The sequence below is a fragment of the Clytia hemisphaerica genome, unplaced genomic scaffold (genome assembly GCF_902728285.1).
Source record: "Clytia hemisphaerica strain Z4C2 unplaced genomic scaffold, Clytia hemisphaerica genome assembly, whole genome shotgun sequence".
Taxonomy (NCBI): Eukaryota; Metazoa; Cnidaria; class Hydrozoa; order Leptothecata; family Clytiidae; genus Clytia; species Clytia hemisphaerica.
Window position 1 is genome coordinate 1,104,359 of NW_027104353.1, and position 22,447 is coordinate 1,126,805.

At 37.7% G+C, this 22,447-nt stretch overlaps 2 protein-coding genes across 2 annotated transcripts; one reads left to right on the top strand and one right to left on the bottom strand.

The window, feature by feature from the left end:
- Positions 1 to 4,210: 4,210 nt before the first annotated feature.
- On the top strand, positions 4,211 to 7,217 carry LOC136818061 (uncharacterized). Its single transcript, XM_067074424.1, has 2 exons — positions 4,211 to 4,685; positions 5,531 to 7,217. The coding sequence occupies exons 1-2, from the start codon at positions 4,489 to 4,491 to the stop codon at positions 6,312 to 6,314; spliced, it is 981 nt and encodes a 326-aa protein (XP_066930525.1). The 5' UTR covers positions 4,211 to 4,488; the 3' UTR covers positions 6,315 to 7,217.
- Positions 7,218 to 8,950: 1,733 nt separating this feature from the next.
- On the bottom strand, positions 8,951 to 22,401 carry LOC136818129 (cytochrome c oxidase assembly factor 5-like). The gene is made up of 3 exons (XM_067074487.1): positions 22,275 to 22,401; positions 11,489 to 11,590; positions 8,951 to 9,147 (listed from the first exon to the last, which is right to left on the bottom strand). The coding sequence occupies exons 1-3, from the start codon at positions 22,368 to 22,370 to the stop codon at positions 9,106 to 9,108; spliced, it is 240 nt and encodes a 79-aa protein (XP_066930588.1). The 5' UTR covers positions 22,371 to 22,401; the 3' UTR covers positions 8,951 to 9,105.
- Between the last annotated feature and the right edge of the window lie 46 nt (positions 22,402 to 22,447).

Sequence of the window (22,447 nt, forward strand, 5' to 3'; positions counted from 1 at the left end):
GTGGTCGTTTTTTAAAGAAACTTGCTAGTTCAAAATTTACAGGCTTATATCTCGAGATCTAGAAGGAGTTAGAAGCTTGTTCATAGCTCGTTGGATAGCTTAGAGTTTCTTCTTTCTTTTAGGCACCTTCGGCGCCGCCCTATTTAGGAAGGGCGGGGTGGACGGCGGCTAAGGGGGGTGGTTGGTAAGGGAAATTAAAACAGACCTGCCTGAATGAAATTCTAGGTTAATTTTCCCACCGGGTACGAAATTTTTGCGAAATTTTTGCGAAATTTTTCAGTGGGGCTGGGGCCCCAACGGGTCTGTAACACAGGCGTATTATACACATAATGTTTAACACGATGCAATCAGTATCGCATTTTTATGGTTTGGACCATAACCAGGCCCTGACCAAGTTGATGAATTCAATCCATTTGTTTTCAAGCGAAGAACTTGTGTCTCCTCTATGGTATTTGATACTTTCACTAACTTCCAAAAAGATTATAATCCCTATAAAAGGGGGTTATTAAAGGAAACATTTCAAAAGAATTCATTATGCATGTTTGTTTAGACAGCATGATATTGAAATCCAGCTCAAGCCCAGCTCCAAAACTCTAATCATTAACTTTACTCGATATGTTTTTTGGAAGATACTGCAAATACAGGTAATGACTTATCTGACTATATTATAACAATTCTAGTCTAGACAAAAACGTTTACTGTTCAATGAGGGTTTTGTCCTGACCATAAACAAAAGTTCCTTTCGATAAAATTATCACATCATTTTGTTGATTCACGGCAATCCGTTATGTGAGAGATCGTGACTAGAAATGGTGATCCTAAAAAGATAACTTCAAAAATAGTCATGACACTTTTACTTGGAATGTTGAACCTTTGACATCTTTTTCTTTTATAAGAAGTGTATCTACACAGGGGGTACTAGGTTTGCGGAGTGACGGGTATGTGCCGCCGCCCGACTTTTCGCGACTGAGCCCTTAGAGAGACCGAAAAGGACCCTCATTGGGACTATTTTAATAATAATTTAGGCTTTTGAGGGTCACGAAAGGGAATTTTAACTGTGTTTATATATTATAAGGCCTTAAGGGGGACTGGAATTAGATTCTTGTGTCAAAAGCGTCAATTATTTCTCTCCCATTTTGGAAAAAGTCTCTCTAGTCAACCAGATAAAAGTTTTAAGCGTTTGATAAGATTTCATTTATAAATATCTTTTTTTTGGTTCGGACATATCCGTCACTTCGCAAACCTAGTACCCCGCGGGGATTGTTATGATCTTCATTGAGATTTTGAAGATCCAAAAGGCGGACCCTTAAGGACGACACATACCCGTACCCTCCTTTTCACTAGGTACTCCCCCAGGGAGTATCTATAAGAATACTAGGGTGAAAATCGACCAAATCGTAAGAGTATCTTAAGAATATCTCCAGTAGTGATAAAATACCCATTCGAAAAAGTGTCTCAGAGTAACAGAGAATAGACCAGTTTGATTTAGGGGAAGTGCATCCTCTAAGACGGGGTGGAATAAGTTTAAGCTCAGTTTAAGAACGTTTACAATAGGCCATACCAGCTTAACGTGAAAACTCAGATTTGACCTCCGAGAATTGCCCACAATGCTTTGCGCAGAAAAAAGTTCGCCGATATCGTCTATTTCTATCATTTTCCAAGAGGTTTTGGCGAAAATTTGGATTTTTTTAGAAACCGGTCTTACCATAGAAGCTTATTGTTTAAATTTTTTGTTAGCTTTTTCCTTTGGCAAAAGATCAAAAGATAAAAATCGATTTGCTCAGCTTTTGATCACGTTACCAAGTACTTCTCTTGGGATTGGTTTAAGATTCAATCACATGATCAGAAAGTGAGCAAAACAAACTAATACACTTTTTCTATTTAATAATATCATCAAGATGAGACTAGCACCATAGTAGGACGGGTCCCAAAATGATACAAGTCATCGGGATGATAGCCGGTGTCATGCACATCAGGAGTTGTGATAACAGAGGTTATAGGATTATTAGTAAGTGTTAACGGGCCAAAATTTTGTCGAAACAAACTGAATGTGAAAAAAGATTTGTGTGAGATCTTAGGTTTGGATGTCAAAGTTATCGTTCTTATAACTTTAAACCTTCTTTGCGATGGAGATGGAATATGCAAAAATTTGCATATGTGTTTAGTTGACTAGGAAGAAGAGCCCCAAGACTGTACAATTGAGTAGTTGAGCTGCGAAAGAAAAAAAATCTAGTGGATTGTCATCGGGGTGATAATTGAGTGGAATTGTAGATTTCATGCAATGAAGACTACCTTAAAGGTAGACTATGCTATAGTCTAAGACGAGTTTCATCTAAGAGGAACAAACGTGAAGACGGGAATTTTTTACGGGAGTAGCTGTTGTCGTAAACATAGACTCTATCCGCCACGAAACATATTACGTTTTATAGTATACAAACTATGTTATATCATAATATTATATTATACGGACGATAGCATCGTCTACCTTAAAGAAAGAAATTTTAGCGGGAATTTAATTTGGCGGATGGCTGAAAAAGTTTTTTCAGAGGGAATTTAATTTGGCGGATAGCTGGATAAAATAAATTTAGCGGGAATTTAATTTGGCGGTTGTAGGATATTTTTGGCTAAAAGCGTTATTATGGATGGAGGAAAAAACTTGATTTGGCGGATTTTGGCTAAATGCACCAAATCCACCAAATTTTCTTTCCGCCAAAATTTCTTCCTGTAAGGTACGGTGGCAGAAGATCCTAGTGCTAAAATGTGAAATTAAAATGAACAACAGATAAGATGGAGACACCCCCCACCAAGGGGGTGCCTGGAGACAGGTGCTCGATCCAATCATTTTTGACACCTTTTTCTATTGTCTATAGGTGCGAAAAAAAGACTTTCCAAAAAAGACTGTTTTTAGGGTGGTAAAACGGTGTATCTTTCAACGCAAGTTCAAGTTTGTAAGAAGCAATGGAAAGAAACGAAAGGCTTCCAGACCGGGGCTATTATACAGACTATGTTCAGCCCTTTAATGTTATTGGACTAGTAAGGCGTTGTCAGAAAGCTTTGCTCAAGGAGATGTAACTAGAATTGAAAAAAGTGCTAACATTTGAATGAATGAATGAATGAATGAATGAATGAATGAAAAATTTCAGAGCTCTATCACAATTTGAAGTATCGCCCCTTCTATATGTGTCAACCTACCCAACTACCTGGTCTAGTAATGTATTGTTTTAGCGTTATGTACTACATGCTGAGCACTGTTCATGCTAATTTTCTTTATCGTATCAATCAGTTAAAACGAGCGAGAATCTATTGCTAAAGTGTGTCTCAAAACAACCTGCGTTTTCCATTGAATTCGCATTTTTTCTCCTTGTTGAAAGGAAAAATTATCAAATAGAAAAATTTAAAATATCGGAGAATGAAGATTAAAAATCAAGGAGAAATCTATTTCTCGAAAACGTGTAATAATTACAATTTTTACAAGAGTGATCTTTTGACCTTTGGTCATTGTCACCGTGAATAATTTTTCGAAAAATATTTATTCAATCAAAAGATATAGCACAAAATTTATCACTGATTAACTTTGGAAATCATTAAAACACAGCAATCAGAGCCATTTTTCTAGTCAACCAGATAAAAGTTTTAAGCTTTTGATAAGATTCCACTTGTAAATATCTTTTCAACAAGCACAAAACCGCTATCTAATTCGAACTCTACTAGAAATTAAAGACCACTTTAGGAGCTTTAGTGTAATTTTTTGTAGGCAGTGCAATGAAAGGAAAATTGAGCAGAGATGTTTGTATTTTACGCGCACAAAGGTTGGACGGCCTAAACGAATTTCGCCCAAAATCAACTTATTTTACGTCATCATATTTACGTCAGAAACACACACGGTAAACCTATTTTACGTTAAAAGAGGTAGTAAAAAAGTCAAGTAGAGAAAGAAAAAAATGTTGTTCTTAAATAGAGCATTTTAACATATCAACAACGGTTTTTCTCTGATGATCTTATTGCGTGGAGATAATCAATCGCTGTTTATAAGGAGCGATGTTATATGACCTTATTATAGCAGTGTACTGTGCCAATAAATTAAACTTTGCTTGTCAAAAGTTTTGTTTTGATTACGCTTTAAGATGCCATCAACAATGTCCTTTTATTTCCTTAATATGACGTCACTTTCGGTTTTCACAGGGTATAAATAGAACAACAATCTAAGGAAGGGAATTTTTTAATATCATAAACTAAAATATCACGCATTAAAGCATTTAATTACAACATTTAGCAGGGAATTTTTGTAAAGATTTTTCACTTTCTAAGAAAATAAGTCGAAAAATCAACAGCAATTATATAAAGTGTGGTTTTGTCTGGTTAGAAAAAATCAGTTTGAAAAAGTGGACAACCGCATCATATCATCTGTTAAAGATTTGAATCTGGAAAAAAACTTTTGACAGAAAAACGAGCAGTCTGTTGAAGTAGTAAATCAATCATAACATAATCATGGACGGATACAAACTAGCCTCGGTCCAAATCAACGTTTTGGTGTTTTTCTATGTCGTTATCAAAAGGTTCATTCAAATTTTTCGAAAACATGAGAAACGAACAAAAATGGACAATTGTATATTGAAACCATTTCCATGTGAAGAAGTGACAAGAATGAAGAAAGAAATTCATGAAGAACATGCTAAAGCAAGAATGTAAGTAAAATTGACAATACACGATTTTTTAAGAGCCTCCAAAAGTCTTCCAATGTCCTTTCAACTTTTTTAGTTTTGATCCTTAAAATGTTCTTATTTCACTATTTTGCGAGTGTTTTTGTTCATTTTGTTAAGTCTGAATAATTTTTTAACTTGTTCTCGTGTATCCTTATATCTTATATAGTCTATTTTCATAGAAAAAACGTGTATTATAAGTTTACTAAAAGACAACATTGTGCCGACGTAGACGATGCTATCGTCCGTATAATATATTATTATAATATTATGATATAACATAGTTGTATATTATAAAACGTAATATGTAGCGCGGCGGAAAATAGAGTCTGTGTTTAAGACATTGAGCCCCTCCGATTATTTTTCGCCCGCGCGGACAAAATTTCCGCCCGACTGCTAATTTGCGTGTTTCAGATTATTCTTTATTTTTCGAATTCGTCTTAGACTATAGCATAGTCTAGTGCCAACGTTCCTCTAACGTGTCTACCCTTTTGAGGGCGGCGGAGTGACCGAAAAGATTTGAAATAATCTACAGTTCTGACTTCCAATCTAAATTGAGGAAGGTAAAAGTGCTGATTTGCCTAAGTCCTCAGTCAGTCAGGATCTAAAATAATGAAAGCTAAACATATATATGCCACAGTAACCACAGTATACATAAAATCGACAATACAAAGACTAAGGTTGCTTAGACTCTCTAACCCTTTATTACCCAAAATAGCATGGTGGTTTAATATTATAAGAATTTTGTACATCGGTACTATAAATGATGTGCAATATATCAAATGTTTTTTCATTCAGCGATCCTTATTCTATTTTTTTCTATATTTCAGGGTGGTCAACTCAATCTCCAGTATCCTGATATTTGCAATGTCAATGGAAATCATATTTTGCACAGATCTTATCTCCTATCCTTTCATTGGAGTACATCAAAAACTCTACTTCGGTTCAATCTCACTTATCAGTGTATGTGTCTTCAACTTAGTGTTAAGCTTAGCAACATACAGAAACAAAACAGCAATGCTTCATCATCTATGTCGATACATTATTGGTCTAACAGTCTTGTTGACATCATTATACACAAATGAGATACCTTTATGTTCTGCCATTGCTATGGTTACCGTTGGAAGTGTATTCACTGATGAAATCAAAGAAGTTCTTAAACTGAACGAAACCAGAGGGAAATATTTCTCAATCTTCTTATTAGCTCATCTCATCATGAATTATTTCTGTCAACTCTTGTTACCTATCATGATCGTAGTATTCGCAATGTGGAACACTAAACAAAACTTCTTCACTACTCATACAGTATCCATGGTAATTTTTTTCATAGCATCAGCTTTTATGTTGGCCTACAGCATATGGCGACTGAGGAAGCTTACCATGGCTTACAGTAATGAGAAACTAAGAATCAACACACGTAAAATAGTTGAACAATACGGCACAGATACAATCAATACTGCATCAGGATTCACCAACTTGTCATTGGTGACTGACTCCCAAGGAAGACGTACTTCAACCATTCCAATACCTTCTACTGCTGAATCACAAAAACTGGAAACAATAAAAGTCATTAAAAAGGGAGAAGATGATTTTGTGCCTTCTTTTACATTCTAAGAACTTTATAGTTAAGCTTTTTCTAGACAGCGAACATTTTGGAAAGAAAGACACTCAAAATTACTCAATATTTTGGAGAAGTCTTTTAGATGGAGCATGATTGGATTTTACTGGATTTTTTAAACGACTTTTTTCTTACTGGGAATAGAACAAAATTTTCAAAAGAGTAATGCAAAGACGAAACTTATAAGATTCAAAACTTAGGATATACCAAACTCAAACAAAATTTGTTTGCTCATAAAGATTTTTAACTATTTTGTGTGCGAGAAAGACAAAAATGAGAGGAATTGTGTTACTTTGAAAGATTTTTTGATGTCTTATAAAGGTATTGTTGGTTTAGTCGTTTTTTTTTAGATATTGTCTACATAGCCAAGTCGAGTCAGGACTTGCAAGTTTCCTGTCCAGAATATGTCACGACTGTAGTTATTTACTTTAAATGATTGCTTTCTTACACTGTAAACCATTTAAAAACATTTTCGTTTTCATACGAAAGTTTATTTTAAACCTCCTTGAACGATACGTGTCTTTGATTTATTTGAGCCAATTAAAATTTTGTTTGAAGAAAACTAACACCTCAGGCACTTCCACTTTAGACCTAAATTTTGTGACCTAGTAGTAGTTTTTTTTAATTATGTGGAAAAGAGCTATCTCTACGTGTCTGACGTTTTGAGGTCATATTTGCATTTTATCAAAGTATACGATCAATTTCTGACACTTCTGTCAATCAAAATTTCAATTCATAACAAGACTGGAAGTGTAACAATCTTTACTTTATTCTTATAATCAATTATGTTTTTTAATACTTTAAATTGTAGATAATTTCAAAATTTTGTATTTCAGATTATATTTTGTATTTTCTTTTTTTAACTGTAAATTTTAGAATATAAAAATCAAGAATCTAAACTTTACTTTCTACCACTTCAGGAAACCCCCATCAACAAGGAATAGGGTGCAGGAAAATCTTTGATTCAAACATCGCGATACCTCTATTTTCTCAGTTAAGTTTATCACTTTATGAACTAGACTTGGATTTTGTATCATTCCGAGACAAACCCATGTGACAAACCCGGTAGGACTCGAGTTTCTGGGAAAATAGATTTATTCTCTCCCCATTGGGATTTCGATAGACATTTCCATCTCAACTGTGGGAAGTACAGTAGTTCCACCAGTACACTGATTATAACACCCCTGTGCCACGTACCCACTGGGACCCCAGCCCCACTGGAAAATTTGGCAAAAATTTCGTCCCCGGTTAGAAAAAACCCTACAATTTCAGCCCCACTGGGAAATTGACTTTGATTTCATCCCCATTCGGAACTCCATGTTTAAAAATTGCACTCCAAAACCATTCACACTTGGAACAATAGAATTTCTATCCCCATTAGGAAAAAAGTTCCACCGGGGATGTGAGACGGGGCTGTATTATAAGAAGTATTTCAAGAAGTACTCACTGACCTAAAAAGTTGCGTTGTAAAAAAATGTGCGCATTTCATTTGCAGCGTTACTATCAGCTACTCTTATACATCTTGATCTTAAAACGTTCTCAAAAAAATTAAATTGAATTATTTTCTTTTTTTTATTTCGACTATGGGGCCATCCACATAGTACGTACGCACTAAGAGAAAGAAGGGGGTCTTCTCAAAAGCGTATGCTTCCGTACAAGGAGAGGGGAGGGGTCAAAGGAAAATGTACGTACGTAGAGAAAACTTTTTCATAGCCCTTTTTTGCTTGTAAAATCTTTTGAAAGAGAATAAAAAGAGAATTCTTGTTCGTGTTATACGCATCAAGGAAAAGAAAAAGTTTCTTGATAAACATTGAGTTTCATGTATGAAATAAAGGTCCGAACCAAACGACTTTAATTAGAAATTTTCTTCAACAGAGGGGGGGGGGGGGTGAATGAGTACGTAAAAGTACGTACTTACCAGGGGGTATAGCCATTTGCGTACGCTTGCGTACAGGGGGAGGGGATACTCGATTTTCGACATTTTAGTGCGTACGTACTATGTGGACGGCCCCTATTTTGAGCCTCGTCGTTCTTATAAAATTGTCTCATAATCGTTGAATGTGGGTTGTTGGGGATGTATGGCCAGCAAGGATTAACTCAAAGTCTCACTCAAAGGTCAATGAGTCTTTTCCAGAAAAAAAAATCGTGCACCCCCTGTTGAGGAGGTCCATTTCCGTTCCAAGGGGGTAAGGTTTGAAATGCAGTGGAATTCCATAAGGGTAGACGAAAATCCGTCAAAAATAAGCGGAATTCCAAGGTTCCAAGGGGGTAATGATTGAAAATTTGTAATAATTCGGAATTCCAAAGGGGTATGATCCTAAAATTGCCTGGAATTCCAAGGGGTTAGGTCACAAAAGGTTGGACCTCCTCAACAGGGGGTGCAGGGGGGGGTTTCTGGAAAAGCCCAATGAGTCTTTCAAATTTCAGAGAATTCGAAAATGGTCTAATCTAGTGTTTATAATGAGTAATACTCCTCAATATTTTTAGCAGATTTTTACCGAAACTAAAAAGGCCAAAGAATAAACAAAATTTCGCGAAACAAGAAATTACACGTCCGATTTGGCAACCGAAAGTAAATAACAAAACCAAAACCACTGAAAATCGAAAGTCATCTGACAAGAGAGGAAAGTACTTCAATGAACAAACTTTGTGTATTATATATAGAAAAAAAAAAGAATTCTTTATTCTCACCATTTTTTAATAAAGTTTCATATCCTACTTATTTACAAAACTTACAAAAATACCTACAAATCGGTGGGAGATTCTTTGAAATCATCCTTGGGTAAATCAGTAACCTTTTCTTCCTCGAAATCGATTCCTCATATCGAGCTGAACAAGAAAAACAAATCATTATAAACATTTTGCTTCTTATGGTCATATCTTAAGGCTTGGGGATACGAGAAGTTTTTTTCGCGTTGGTGCAATACAACATGCTCCATCCTACCAACCTGAACAGCTTTCTCGTGTCAACCCCATTTTTCTTTTCACCAATAAAAATGAAATCGACAAAACTTTTAATAACATTTGTGTGTCTCTCATTGACTCAAATCAATTTTGTTTCATTGTCCCAGGGACAAAATCAGCGCGTCTTTTGGGTATTTCCCACACTTTTTGTCCCATGAAGCAATAAAAGAAACTATGAGACACAAATTTTTTTCTTGTGTTGTAGGATGGAGCATGTTGCATTGCACCAACGCGAAAAAAACTTCTCGTGTCCCCAAGCCTTTGGGATCTTTGTCTATCTAAGCTATCTAATCATCTTACGGGAAATTTCTGAATTACTTCCAGAACGAATTTTTTACTGGTGGCTTATTCGAGTGCTGGCCTAACAACCGAATTAAGTCCCGGCGAATGAGTGAGTCTGGACTACCTTAAAGGGAAGAAATTTTCGCGGGAACAAAATTTCGCGGTTTTCGCGGATTTTGCCTAAAACCGCGAAATTAAGTTCCCGCGAAATTTTACAAAATCGTCAATCCGCGAAATTAAATTTCCCGCGAAATTTAATTTATTTCACGCATTCCCCAAAATTCGTACTATTTCAAGCCTTAAAACAGGTTTTTTGCTTATTTAATAACGCTTTTGGTCAAGAATATCCTGCAACCGCGAAATTAAATTCCCGCGAATTTTTCGAAAATCCATGAAACGCGAAATTAAATTCCCGCAAAAAGATTTTTTTGACCAACCGCGAAATTAAATTCCCGCGAAAATTTCTTCCCTTAAGGTACGAAAAAGACGGGTTTAGAAACCTAGGGGAGCATCATCTATTTTTTCAAGAGATTAGGTAGCAGAGCCGGTGTATGAACTTCGTCCTTATACGTTTTTTTAAGCCTTGGGGTATTCTTGTCTTTTTCAGTTTTCATTTTCACAATTTTGTGACCATTTTTACCCATTTTCCTAAAAAATCGGGTGTTTTCGAGTCCGCAAAGCCTTAAAATGTTCTTAACTTGTTCTTAACATTTTTGCCATATCGAAGCTTTATGTTCTTATATAGTTTGTTCTTACAATCCGTGCCATAATATATTTGCACTTTTGGCTAATTTACCATTTTTCGAAAATTGAAGTTCGAGCGAGAATGTCAATTTTAGGCCCTCAACTTGATTTCATCGATTATTTCGATCTGGGAGGGATTTATTGGTTTCTAGGCTATATCTCAAGCCCTACTGGACCATTTTTGAACTTTTGGATCCTCAGATCCTAAGGTCCTAAGTCTTAAGTGTCCTTGATTGTATAAAAAACGTGTATTGGGACATATTAGCACTGAGTCCTGACCAGGAAGATCGTATTGGCCAGCATCTCGGCAGTGGCATAAAACTAATGTGGCGCAAACTGACAGCAGCACGGCAGAGGTGAAAACCCTTGGAATGAGTGTGAATTGTTTGTGAGAAATATTAAATTTTTCAATTGCTGTACGACATGTACCGAAGGAGTATCCCAAAATTATAGAAACCTTTTTACTACTATCAAGAGGCTCTAAATTTTCCTAATTGGTGCATAAGAGTCCCGGGAGGGGCACTTGATTCAAAAACGACGGCACATACGGCCCAAAATTAGGCCTTTGAAATCGGACGGTTACAGTGCAGAGAAAATCTAGTCAAATTTGATTAACTTTGGGCGAAAAATCTACTCTTACGGTGTATTTTCTTGAGAGTGAAAGCCAGCTAAAGAACGAAGAATCTTACCACGAGAAAACTTTCGGATTACCAAACTCCAAATATTGAAAATTAAATAAAGTAGAAAATAAAATTTGCACGAGTCCAGAGAACGAGTATTTCCTCCTTTGTTAGGAGTGATTATCGTTTATTGCAGTCCAAACCATACAATTCCGAGGTAATTGGCAGTAAACAATAATTCTCTATCGAAAAAAGACATTCTCTCCAACTTTTTTTTGTTCATACAAACATTCGAAAAACCTCTGTATTCTTTAGTCTAAAAAGAAGCTATGTATTACATTGCAGTTTGATTTTTAAAAGGAATCTACTAAAATGAAAAGTCCCTTGTTTTGCTATAGTGAAGAAGTCAATGTATTGTTACAAAAGGCGCGGGGAAGCGAAAGGAATGGGGGAAAGTGGTATAGTGCAATTAACGATTAATCGCACTCCTCTTAACCAATCAGATTTGAGTAATTTTGCACTACTGAGGATTAGTAAAAATAATCGCACAGTATACTCACCATAGATCGTCTACATTCATAGAAAGAATACTGAATTTGCCTGCAATCCTCATTGACGCCAGCTGAAGTTGATTGCATACATTCCCTTACTGATTTGCCATCCTATAAAAAACAAAATAACGAACAAAAATGTACATGGGCAAAACAAATAGTCCGACTTAAATTTCTTCAAACCAGAGTTTTTTGTTTCACACACAGAAGAAACCATTTTACATTTTTAAATAATTGATTACAAAACTTCATTAAAGTTAACACTACTAGTATTCTGAACAAGAGAAAGGATAGAATCACTGATTTGACTAAAATTAATAATTAGCAGTAATAGAAGAAAAAACCTCTTATAGAAGCCTGAGGTGAGGACGTTTTTGAGTTTGTTTATAACACTCATTGTAACTCCAAAAGATTTTAATAAGAATTTCCAACTTAGAAATTCATCAAAATCAAAGTAAATGGCATTTGTCCTACAGAAATGTTTGTGTGGCATATTTTTTTTGTTGTTTTTGGGTGAAATTTATACCAAGAACGTTTTTGGATGCTTTTATTATTATACTGTATATACAGTAACTGCCAGAGACTGCAGAAAGCAGATTCTTATCTGTTATTTCCAACTAATGTTGGTTGTTTACAGGGTCGTTGTATAACACGGAGCCCATCCATGGAGTACTCCATTGGTGTAACTATTTCACAACAACCTTTGTCTAGATTAGAATGTAATGTTGTGACTTTCTGATTTTTAGGCAAATCAAGCACAGCAAAACATGGTATGTGCACTTTTTTATATAAGAACTAGGAAAGTTTACGATGAAGCTCAGATTGTCTCAGCTTTGGCTTATTGTCTTTCACAACACACTGTTGCCTAAGAACAAAAATATTTAACCTGCTAGTACTGAATGGCTGAGGGCAAGTATATGCTGCTTAGTAATTCGTTATTTTGTGGGAAATTGATTCGGCCACAATAATAACTCACGGACACGGTTGATTACAAAAACCAATAACAAAATCTCTTTCTCCGGATCACCATAAAATATGTACACTATCAAATAAATCCACTCCGTTCTTCCACTATTTAAATTTTATCCACTCGTCTCTGCTGGCTCCCATCACTAACTTCTTCTCTCTGCTACTAACTCTCACGCTCTCCATGTGCTCAAAATATATAAGAGCGCATGCGCAATATGCTATTTATACCTAAGTTATGTAACATAAAGCATATACTAGTAAATATGTAACAAAAAACTAGTAAATTTTCCTCACACTCCCCCAAATTTATACCTGAGGTATAAATTTTAATTCCCGTTCTTTATAATCGTGACAATTTTCTCGTCACAGTCTACAATTCTACAAGAGGCACGTTGCCTTCTTCTATAGCTTGATCCGAAATTTTCAATTTTGCAATCGTCTTTGCTGTTCGTTTTGGTCTTTCTCGTTTCACTTCTTCTGTTTGTGGTTTCTTTGCTTTAGACGCCACTGAAAGTTCAAGTGGAAATAAATGTTCTGGTGCCCGTTCTAAAGTGTTCTTTCCAGCACGTAATCGAACTGCTCGAACGATACCATCTTTGCCTGGCATCGTTTGGTCAACGATGCCCAAGTTCCAATGTGCTCGATTTCTCTCGTCTCCTTTGATGATCACCACGTCTCCTTCTTTGAATTGACTCCCTTCGTTGTTGTTCAGTTGATGACGCTCACGTAGATATTTGACATACTCCGTTGACCAGCGTTGCCAGATTTTCTCTCTCGCATTCTTCAGGTACTTGTATCGCTTCTTGAGATCGATGCTCACCTCCAGTTCCTCTTCGATGTTGTCGAGGTGTGGAATCTCCACTGGATAATCAAACATCATTGCGTTCGGCGTCAGGATCATTGATTGTATGTCGTCTTCGATGTAACCCAGTGGTCTGTTGTTCATCATCGTTTCCACCTTCAACATGATCGATTTGAATTCCTCCAATCTTGGCTTTATCGTCCCGAGTGTCTTCCATAGTGTCTGTTTCATCAATCCAACCAGTCGCTCAAACTGTCCTCCCCACCATGGTGCTCAGCTCAAATTGAACTGCCACTTGATGTCTTGATTTGCCAGGAAATTGTGCAATTCTTCTTCTTTCCGAACTTGCTTTAGCCATTTCTCCATTGTTTGAAATCTTGAAAAGTTGTCGGAATAAATTTTCTTTGGTCTTGCTCTTCTTGCTATGAGTACTTTGAAGCTTCCCAGAATGCCTTCAAAGGTTTGGTCCTTCAAAACGTCCAGGTAAATTGCTCTCGTCAGGCTGCACGTGTAGAGTAGAACGTAAGCTTTCTTCTCTTCTTTCGACTTTGATAGGTATGTGAATGGTCCAGCAAAATCCAATCCAACGATTTGAAAAGGACAGTCTCCCACTGTTCGATCAGCGGGAAGGTTTCCAGGCTTTGGTCTTGAAAACGCGATAGCATGAAATCGTTTGCAGCCATTACATCGATGAATAGCACTTTTTGTCATCTGTCGCAATCGCGGGATCCAGTAATTCTTCAGCCATTGTGAATCCAACTCCTCCCTGTAAAGTTTTCTTGTGTACATGATGGATCAGCTTCTCACTGAAAACATCGTTCGTTGGTAGGTAAATAGGATAGTCTCCATCGATTCTTCCCAGATGCATTTTTGTAGATTCAACGTCTCCCTGTCTTTCATGAACTTCTGTTTCATGATGATTTGACTGCACTTGCTTGATCCACGTTTCTTTCGATGATTTGATCTCTTCTGTGGTTAGTGGACCTCTGTCACGTTGTTGCTTCTTTAGTCGAAAGTTCTTGAGAAATCTTCTGATCCATGCTGTGATGCGTAACGTCTTCCAAAACGAAAACTTTTCGATTAATGTCCAAAGTCTATCATTGCTCTTGACTGCGGTGGCAAGAACTTCTTTGATAATCTTCGTCTCTGCTTCTGTTTCAACAGTTGAATCAGTTGTAATGTCTCTTGGTCAGAGTTGTTCATCCTTCAACCACGATGGTCCTTCTAGCCACGAGTTTGTCAGTTTATCTCCTTGGCAACCACGACTTCCGATACCAGTAGGATTTTGCTTCGTGTCCACGTATCTCCAACATAATTGCTTCTCTCGTATCTTCTTGACTCTGTTGCGTACGAATTCTTTGTATTGTCCATCTCCCTTGATCCAGTGCAGTGCTACTGTACTATCTAGCCAGGCAACTTTCCTCACCACTGGAAATTTTGATAGAGCTTGACGTACGTTCTGTAGTAGATTGGTCGCCATGTGTGCCGATACTAATTCCAGTCGAGGTATTGTGAGATTTCCAGCCTTGAGCTGGAACACAGTAGGCCTTGTGATAATGTATCACCTTGCTTGATAACCGTGTATATAGCCGCTGATGTGCCTTCCTTGCTCGCATCACCAAAAGCGTGAAGGGTGATCTCTTGTATCTCCTCATTCAGTTTGGTTATCGAACGCGGTATAGTGATCTCTTTCGGTATGTGGTTAAGCCATCTTCTCCATTTACGTTGAAACTCTACTGGCAATGGTTGGTCCCATCCAAGTTTGTTGTCGCATATTGATCTGCAAATCATTTTTCCCGTCAGGGTAACAGGTGATGCGATACCAATTGGATCGTAGATCGAAGCTAGATACTTCAGAACTCCTCTTTTGGTTTCATCGGTTTCTATTTCTGGAAACTTCACGGCGAATGTGTCGAGCCTCTTGTCCCATGAAACACCAAGTATTGCTGAATGGTCTGAATCCTTCTGATTGTCTTCTACTTTAAGAACGTTAGAATGCTACTTGTGCAGGTGGAAAGTTGCATCCCCCAAAATGTCTGTTGCAACGGATTTGAACTTCTGTGCATCGATAATTGAGTAGGCTCCCCCAATCACATCATCCACGTAAATGTCATCTTTCAATGTATCAATGATGTCTTGTCTTGGATCTTCATTGTAAGTCTTTAAATGGTAGTCCAATACACCACATAAGAGGAATGGAGATTGGGTCACACCCATGACAGCTCTTGTGAATCGTAAAATGGTTCGTGTGCAGGAATCTGTATCTGTTATCCAATAGAATCTCAAGGCGTCTCGATCTTCCTCACGGGTGCGAATTTGGTGAAACGCTTGTTTAATGTCCCCCATGATGGTGACTGGTCTCATTTTGTTTCTCACGATGATACTCCAAATTTTGTTCATCAGTGTTGGTCCGGTCTCCGGACAGTCATTTAAGGATGGACTTCTGTTGTTTGGCTTGGCATCGTAAACTATCCGTAGTTTGGTCGTCTCTCGTCTGACTCTTCATTTCTGACTGGTTTGTGTGGGATGTAGTATTCCTTTCCGGTGGCAACTTCGTTGGCTGGCTGTAATATCCCTTCCTTGATTTGGTCTGTAATCTTTTGATGGTACTCTTCAAATTGATCTTGATTTCGTTTGAGCTTGGTAATTGTGTTGTTGGTTCGGCGAAGACTTGCAGCTTTGTTGTTTGCTTTCCACATAAGTCCGGTCTCATACCATCCTTCTTCATCTCTCTTCAGCTGCTCGCGGAACTCTGAGTGCACAGTTTGTTGATCTCCATCAGGCGAGTCTTGTATTCCAAGTATATCTAGACGGCAAAGTTGGTCATAATCTGTTGATGATGAATGTGTCAGATACGATCTTTTGTCCACTTCTTCACCTGGTGACATTACGACCCATCCAAGTTTTGTCATTTCAGCGATTGGTTGACGTGTTGACCAATTTTTGGCTCCTTCTTCATCTTAATTTGACAATATACATCAACTCCAATGATTAAATGAATTGGAATTTCCTCACGAAGGTCATCAGGGTTGAATTCGATTCGTCGCAAATGGTCATAAGTTTCCTTGAGATTGCTGTAATGTGGATTGTCCAGGTGCAACAGGGTATCCTTTGGGACTTTGTTTGCTTCACTTCTCACTTTGAAAGTCGACTTCAGGCTTTGGATTTCAATCTCGTATACCTCAACCGTTGAATTCGATGACGTCATCAGCATTTCAATTTTCTTCGTTTGCTTTCTGATTGGTTCATCCAGTCTCTTGGCAAGTGTTGAAGAAACGTAATTACTTCCTGCTCCACTGTCAAGCAGGGCCCAACATTTGACGTTATTGACTTTCACTTGGACAATCGGGTAGATAACGGTGTCTCCAGCAATTGATCCAGTGAGACCAGGTTCCCTTTTCTTGTCGCAAATTGATGTATGGTGTTTTCCTCTGCAATTGAAGCATTTCCTAGCTTGAAAATCAGAGGCTTGATGTCCACTTTTGGTACAGTTGAAACATCGTCGTTTGGTTTGTAGTATCTTCCTTCACTCCACTTTATCGGTATTTTTTATACAGTTGTTTTCTTTGTGATCTTCTCCGCAGTATGCACACTTCTTCTGGGCTTCTGATTTTGTCGACAAAGATGGTTCTCCAGTGTGTTGTGAGTCATCTTGCTGATCTCTTCGACCACCGTTCCGTTGATCACGTCGCGAACCATTTCTTTGATCTCGCCGCGAATTGTCTCTTCGATCATGTTGTGAATGATCTCGCTGATCTCTTCGTAAGTCGTTTCTGTGTCTCTTCGCGAATCATCTCTTCGCTGATCATCTCTTGAAGTTCTAGGGTTTCGTTCAATCCATTCAGATAGTGAGTTGACGAAGGTTGCAAAGTTCCAACTATGCCAGTCTTTGTCTAAAGCGTACCAGGTCTGATCGAATACCTGGTAACTTGTCGAGGGTCATTCGTATGTAACCTTCAATTTGATTGAGTTTCCCCATTGTTTCCAATGATTGTATGCTGTTGACGAGAATTTCGTAGAAGTCATGAATCTTTGCTGTGCTGGTTCCTTGGATTAAAGGTAAGAACATGATGCGTTGAATGTGTGCGTTGACAACTTCGCTGGATTTACCATACTTGCTTTGTAGAATAGTCTTGGCTCGCTCGTACCCTCCGCGTTGAAGGGCAGTCCATTGATCATAGATAATGCTTGATTTGACAGCATATCCCGCAAGTACGAAAATTTTGTTACAGGTGCAATCGTTGAACCATCGATCTCTGCTTCAAATTGATTCCAGAACCGGAACCAGTCGATGTGTGTACCGTTGAACGTAGCAATTTTGAGCTTGGGAAGTTTGGCATGCATCTGGATTTTTGTCTCATCTCTGTTTGCGGTAATCTTTGCTTCTCTGTTTGTCACTGTTGCCATCTGCTTTCCCGTGTCGACTATCTCCGCCTTCGCGATCTCCTTCAATGCGTCTTTGATGCTTGTTACCATGGTAAAGAACGGATCCATTTTTGTTTGTAGTTGTGATGACCATACATCTACTTCTTCTGGGTTTGCGTAGCTGGTCAAAATCTCCTCGATAACATTGTATTTCAAGGCTTCAATGTCAGCCAAAGTCTTCTCTATAATGTTGTGTTTCTTTTTCAATCTCCGTTCAAGTTTTGTCGCAAGAACGTCGTCCATATCTTTGGTCGCATAGTCTAACAGTTTCAGCTTGACTTCGATCTTTTTACTGTCTCCCATCTTGTGTACAATTGTAGAGGGTTCACTGACTGCTGTGAATTGTGTACTGACTATGTGCTTTTACGAGTAAGCACGTAGCTCGAAGGACAGGAACATCGTGTGTGTTGAATGTAGTGCTTATTATACGTAGCACGCAGCTCGAAGGACAGGAACGTGTTGATGAGTGCGTCTATAGAATGAGACATGAATTGATGAATGTTAACCTGCTGCAAGAACAGGAACGTCGCGTGTGTTGAGTGAGTGCGCCTATAGGACGAGGCACGAATGACCAGTTGACCTGCTCCGAGAACAGGACTCGAACAGAAACATCACGTGTGTTGAATGAGTGCGCCTATAGGACGAGACACGAATGTTGATTTTTGACCTGCTCCGAGAACAGGACTCGAACAGGAACGTCACGCGTGTTGAATGAGTGCGCCTATAGGACGAGGCACGAATGACCAGTTGACCTGCTCCGAGAACAGGGTTCAAACAGGAACGTCGCGTGTTGAATGAGTGCGCCTAATGGACGAGGCACGAATGACCAGTTGACCTGCTCCGAGAACAGGACTCGAACAGGAACGTCACGTGTGTTGAATGAGTGCGCCTAATGGAAGAGGCACGTAGCTCGAAGGACAGGAACGTCGCGTGTTTGTGAATGTATTTGTTGAAATAGGTTGTGGTCCAAAGTCCAAAAGTTGATTCGTAGATACAAAACTCAATTTGAAGATATCAATATAAAGTTATGTAACACACTAGTGAGCAGTTAGCCTATGTAAAACGAATATGATATCTGAACAGTATATCCTGTATATGGTAACCTGATAACAGCTGTCATAATTTTCTTACGCGCACGGTAAACCTCTGAATGCGCTTGAAAATCATACATCTGAGGAAAATAGTCCTCCCAAACAAAATTCTACAACAAGAATCTTGTTGTGCGCCGGAAAGTTAAAAACTAATACGGCGCATAAACATAATTACGCAACTTTGCTGTTGTTCCTAGTCCTTTAAGACGAACGCGGTCCTTACAATTTCGAGATTGCATACTTGTCACACTGTTATGTTTTCACACATCCCTTTAGAGCTTCAGCGTGGTGTGCAGAAAACATTCACAATCTGATCTCAGGTTAGTATATGGCTGATGATGGCTGATGTTGTTTTTACTGTAAAAACTGGGTTTTAGATGACCCTTCTTGGTCTCAGGTTAACCTTAGATAATAAAAATATTGGTCTATAAATTGGCTATCACCTTATAACTTTTTAAGAAAGACTAAGAAAGGAGAAGGTCTGATACTCTGGGACTGGATATAGACAGGCAGCTGAGGTCACAAAAAAATTGGACGAGGTGCGAACAATCCCAAACCACTTTTAATTGAAAATATACAACCTAAATATCTAGAAACCATCGACCGGAGTTGTTGAAATTATTTACCGGACGTGTCCGGTAATATTTTAGGACCTGATGACATCATGCGTGCCCATAGGGTAACTGAAAAATATTTGAGAACCAACATAGACATATTATATACCGATCGAAGCGTCGTTTAACGTAGATTAAGAAAATGGTCAGTAACCATATCTGAAAATTTTGCTATAAAAAGTTAGAACGCTTTTCCTTTATGTCCGCAACGTCAATTTTACCTGTCCGAGACGAAAAAAAAATCAAAAATTCAAACTTATCAAAATTGAAATCTAAGACCGCCATTCGAAAGCTCTCAAAAATCAATATAGAAGACTTTTAAGTGGATATAATGATTTCTCAACCTAACTCGAGAAAATCGATCCTAAAGAAAGTGTAAATATAACGTCATCAAAACTTCGGAAGCTTTTAACTTTTTATTATCAAATTTTCAGACATAGTTACTGACCTTTTTCTTAATCTACGTCAAAAAACGTATATAGAGGTATAGAGTACCCTGCCTAGTTGGCGACCAAAATTTTTTAATTCAAATTTCTCCCTTACTTTTTACTTTTTTGAAAATCCTTTTCGACTAACGGTTAGACAACTTTTAACATGCTCTTCGTGTTTGTTTTGATTTTTTATTTGAGGCAATCTTCTTAGTTAGAATAAAAAACTTTCAAAGCGAGCGGTACTAGTGCCCAGTTCCCGACCAACGTACCAGTCTGCGACCGATCGCTAAAAAGAGAAAATCAGTGCTCTACTTGCAGGTTAGGTGATATGAATTGATCAGGATGATAAAAAAACTCATAAGCTTTCCCGTATTTAATTTCTTTGCACTCGTTCTTTTGTTTTAAAATAGCTCACTTACATTTCCCGTCAGCATGTTTTTTTAGAATTTTTCTTCAAGTCGCCATTTTTTTCTAAAGTTTGTTTTTGTTTTGTTTTGAAAGTGGCGGTCTAATGGAGAGTCTTCATTTGATAAAAATGCGGGAATTTTTTATGTCTACCCAGAGATATGATATACCAGTTTCCTTTGTTATTTCAATCTGGAGCTAGAAACTTCAAATTGGAGTTGTCAAGTTAAAGACCGCGGGCATGCCCCTTGAATGTTGTGATTGCAATGTAAAGTCTTCTTTTTTTTCTCAGCATCTGGAATGTTTTGATCGCAATGTAGAGTCTTCTTTTACTTACTTTCGATTTTGTCGGTCGCAGACTGGACGTCTAATTTTGAAACTGATTGCATCAACTTTTTTATCAATATTTCAGACGAAGGAAACCCTATCGAGCTGATTTTTACAGAAATGCTTTCTAACATATATACCGTGAGAGGTCCTAAAGCCGACAGCCCAGCCTAAAGCCGATGGGGTCTTTCAAAGATACAAACTGAAATAAAAACAAACCTTTCGCTGTGACGCAACGAAGATACCAAAGTGTCAACTAAACTGAGAGATTTGATACATTGAACCAATTGAACCAAATAACAATGATTGCTTCTTATAACAAAACATATTTTTTTATTCCAATATGCACAACTTCATAAATGACAACAGTAGTAACAGCATCATAAAAAGTAACGAGATGTTTTGATTGTCCAAAGCACACGAAAATATAAAAGAGGTCTGTGTACGAGCGTGCTCATTTTGAAACGTTACGTAATCAAGCCTGGTTTCTATTACTTTACACTGGCACTTGGCTTGATTGCGGGGCGAGGACTTTGTGTAAGGATACATATAGACGACGTATATTACATTATATTATATATTATATGATAAGAATACAAATAGACGATGTATATTACAATTATTATGTATTACATGACACCTCAAAGAGTACACTTAAATGAAGAGCTATCCGATTGCGGGCCTTCCGTAAATAAACAACTGGACTTATGGGTGGTAAAGAGGGCGTTGATAGTTGCCGCCTCATTGATTCGATGTTTGTTATTCAAATTAAGTGCTACCGCATCCGCCCTTTTTTCAACTTCGCGCCATTTTTACAATTTAGTCTGTTTTTTTCTTGATGGAAACCAGTCCAAGTTGTTTTGTATTTTTCCTGCACAAGTCACTTTTATTACAAAACTGTTATCGTTTTAAACATGAGCAACTGATCCAGAATAAAAGGTGATTATTTTTACAACTCACACTTTTTAATTACATTAATTGACATCTTGACATTACAGCTATCTTGTTCTAGCAATAGTTTATCGTTCAACTTGGAGAGGGAATGTTTGTAAACATAGAATTTTTTTTCAAAACAGTTATTTGGGGGGTCGGAATTAGGCAGTGGCGTCAGCTTTAGGACCTCTCACGGTACTTCATAGTTTTGGACAAGTATTTTTTGTCCACAGGTAGCCATTTTTTATTTTTTTTGTGTGCTTCCGTGCAAAGTTGGATCTTTCGGATTCTACTCCTTTTTTTCTAGAATTTTTTTTACACAGTAGTACGGGGGGAAATAGGTCAAGGCAGATTACTACCAAAAGAAATTCTCCAGAGGTTTGTTTTTCAATGACTTTTCTGGGTTCAAAGACGTTCGGCCGCCAACTAGACCGGTCGCCAACTGGGCAGGGGACTCTAATATGTCTATGCTTTTTTTCATAAAAATTTTCATTTTGCTTGTTGACGTCATCAAATACGAAAATATTTTCGGACGTGTCCGGTAAATATTTTCAAACTATCTGGTTGATGATTTTGTGTTCAGAAAGGTCATATCTATTGAAAACAACTGTTTAAAGTTTGCTCACAAACTTTTTAGCTACTGCACTTTTTTATGTGACCTCACAGGACAGGGTCAGGGGATGGTGTGTGAGAAATTGAAGAGAAAAAATCAAACCATGATTAAACGTTTTTGTATTCTCATACACTAAAAAAATCAGTCTGTATCTTAGATTTATCTTAAGAATTTATTGAACTTACTTTTTGCATGCATTCACTTTCTTTCATGCAAGATATCAGTTGTTCTTTTAATCCGCTGCAAGCTTCTTTAACATCGGGCTTTTCTTCGTCCGCCATGTTTGTTTATGTTTTTCCCACCACCATTGAGTTTTTATTGTAGCCGAAATAGTGTAAAATACCCGATAGCGGTAAAT

Excerpts from the sequence above, each read along its gene's own strand:
- LOC136818061 (XM_067074424.1), top strand. The coding sequence starts at position 4,489 with ATGGACGGATACAAACTAGCCTCGGTCCAAATCAACGTTTTGGTGTTT. Across the intron at positions 4,686-5,530 it reads GAACATGCTAAAGCAAGAAT|GGTGGTCAACTCAATCTCCA; the intron begins GTAAGTAAAATT and ends TCTATATTTCAG.
- LOC136818129 (XM_067074487.1), bottom strand. The coding sequence starts at position 22,370 with ATGGCGGACGAAGAAAAGCCCGATGTTAAAGAAGCTTGCAGCGGATTA. Across the intron at positions 11,591-22,274 it reads AAAGTGAATGCATGCAAAAA|GATGGCAAATCAGTAAGGGA; the intron begins GTAAGTTCAATA and ends TGTTTTTTATAG. Across the intron at positions 9,148-11,488 it reads ATGAATGTAGACGATCTATG|CTCGATATGAGGAATCGATT; the intron begins GTGAGTATACTG and ends TTTCTTGTTCAG.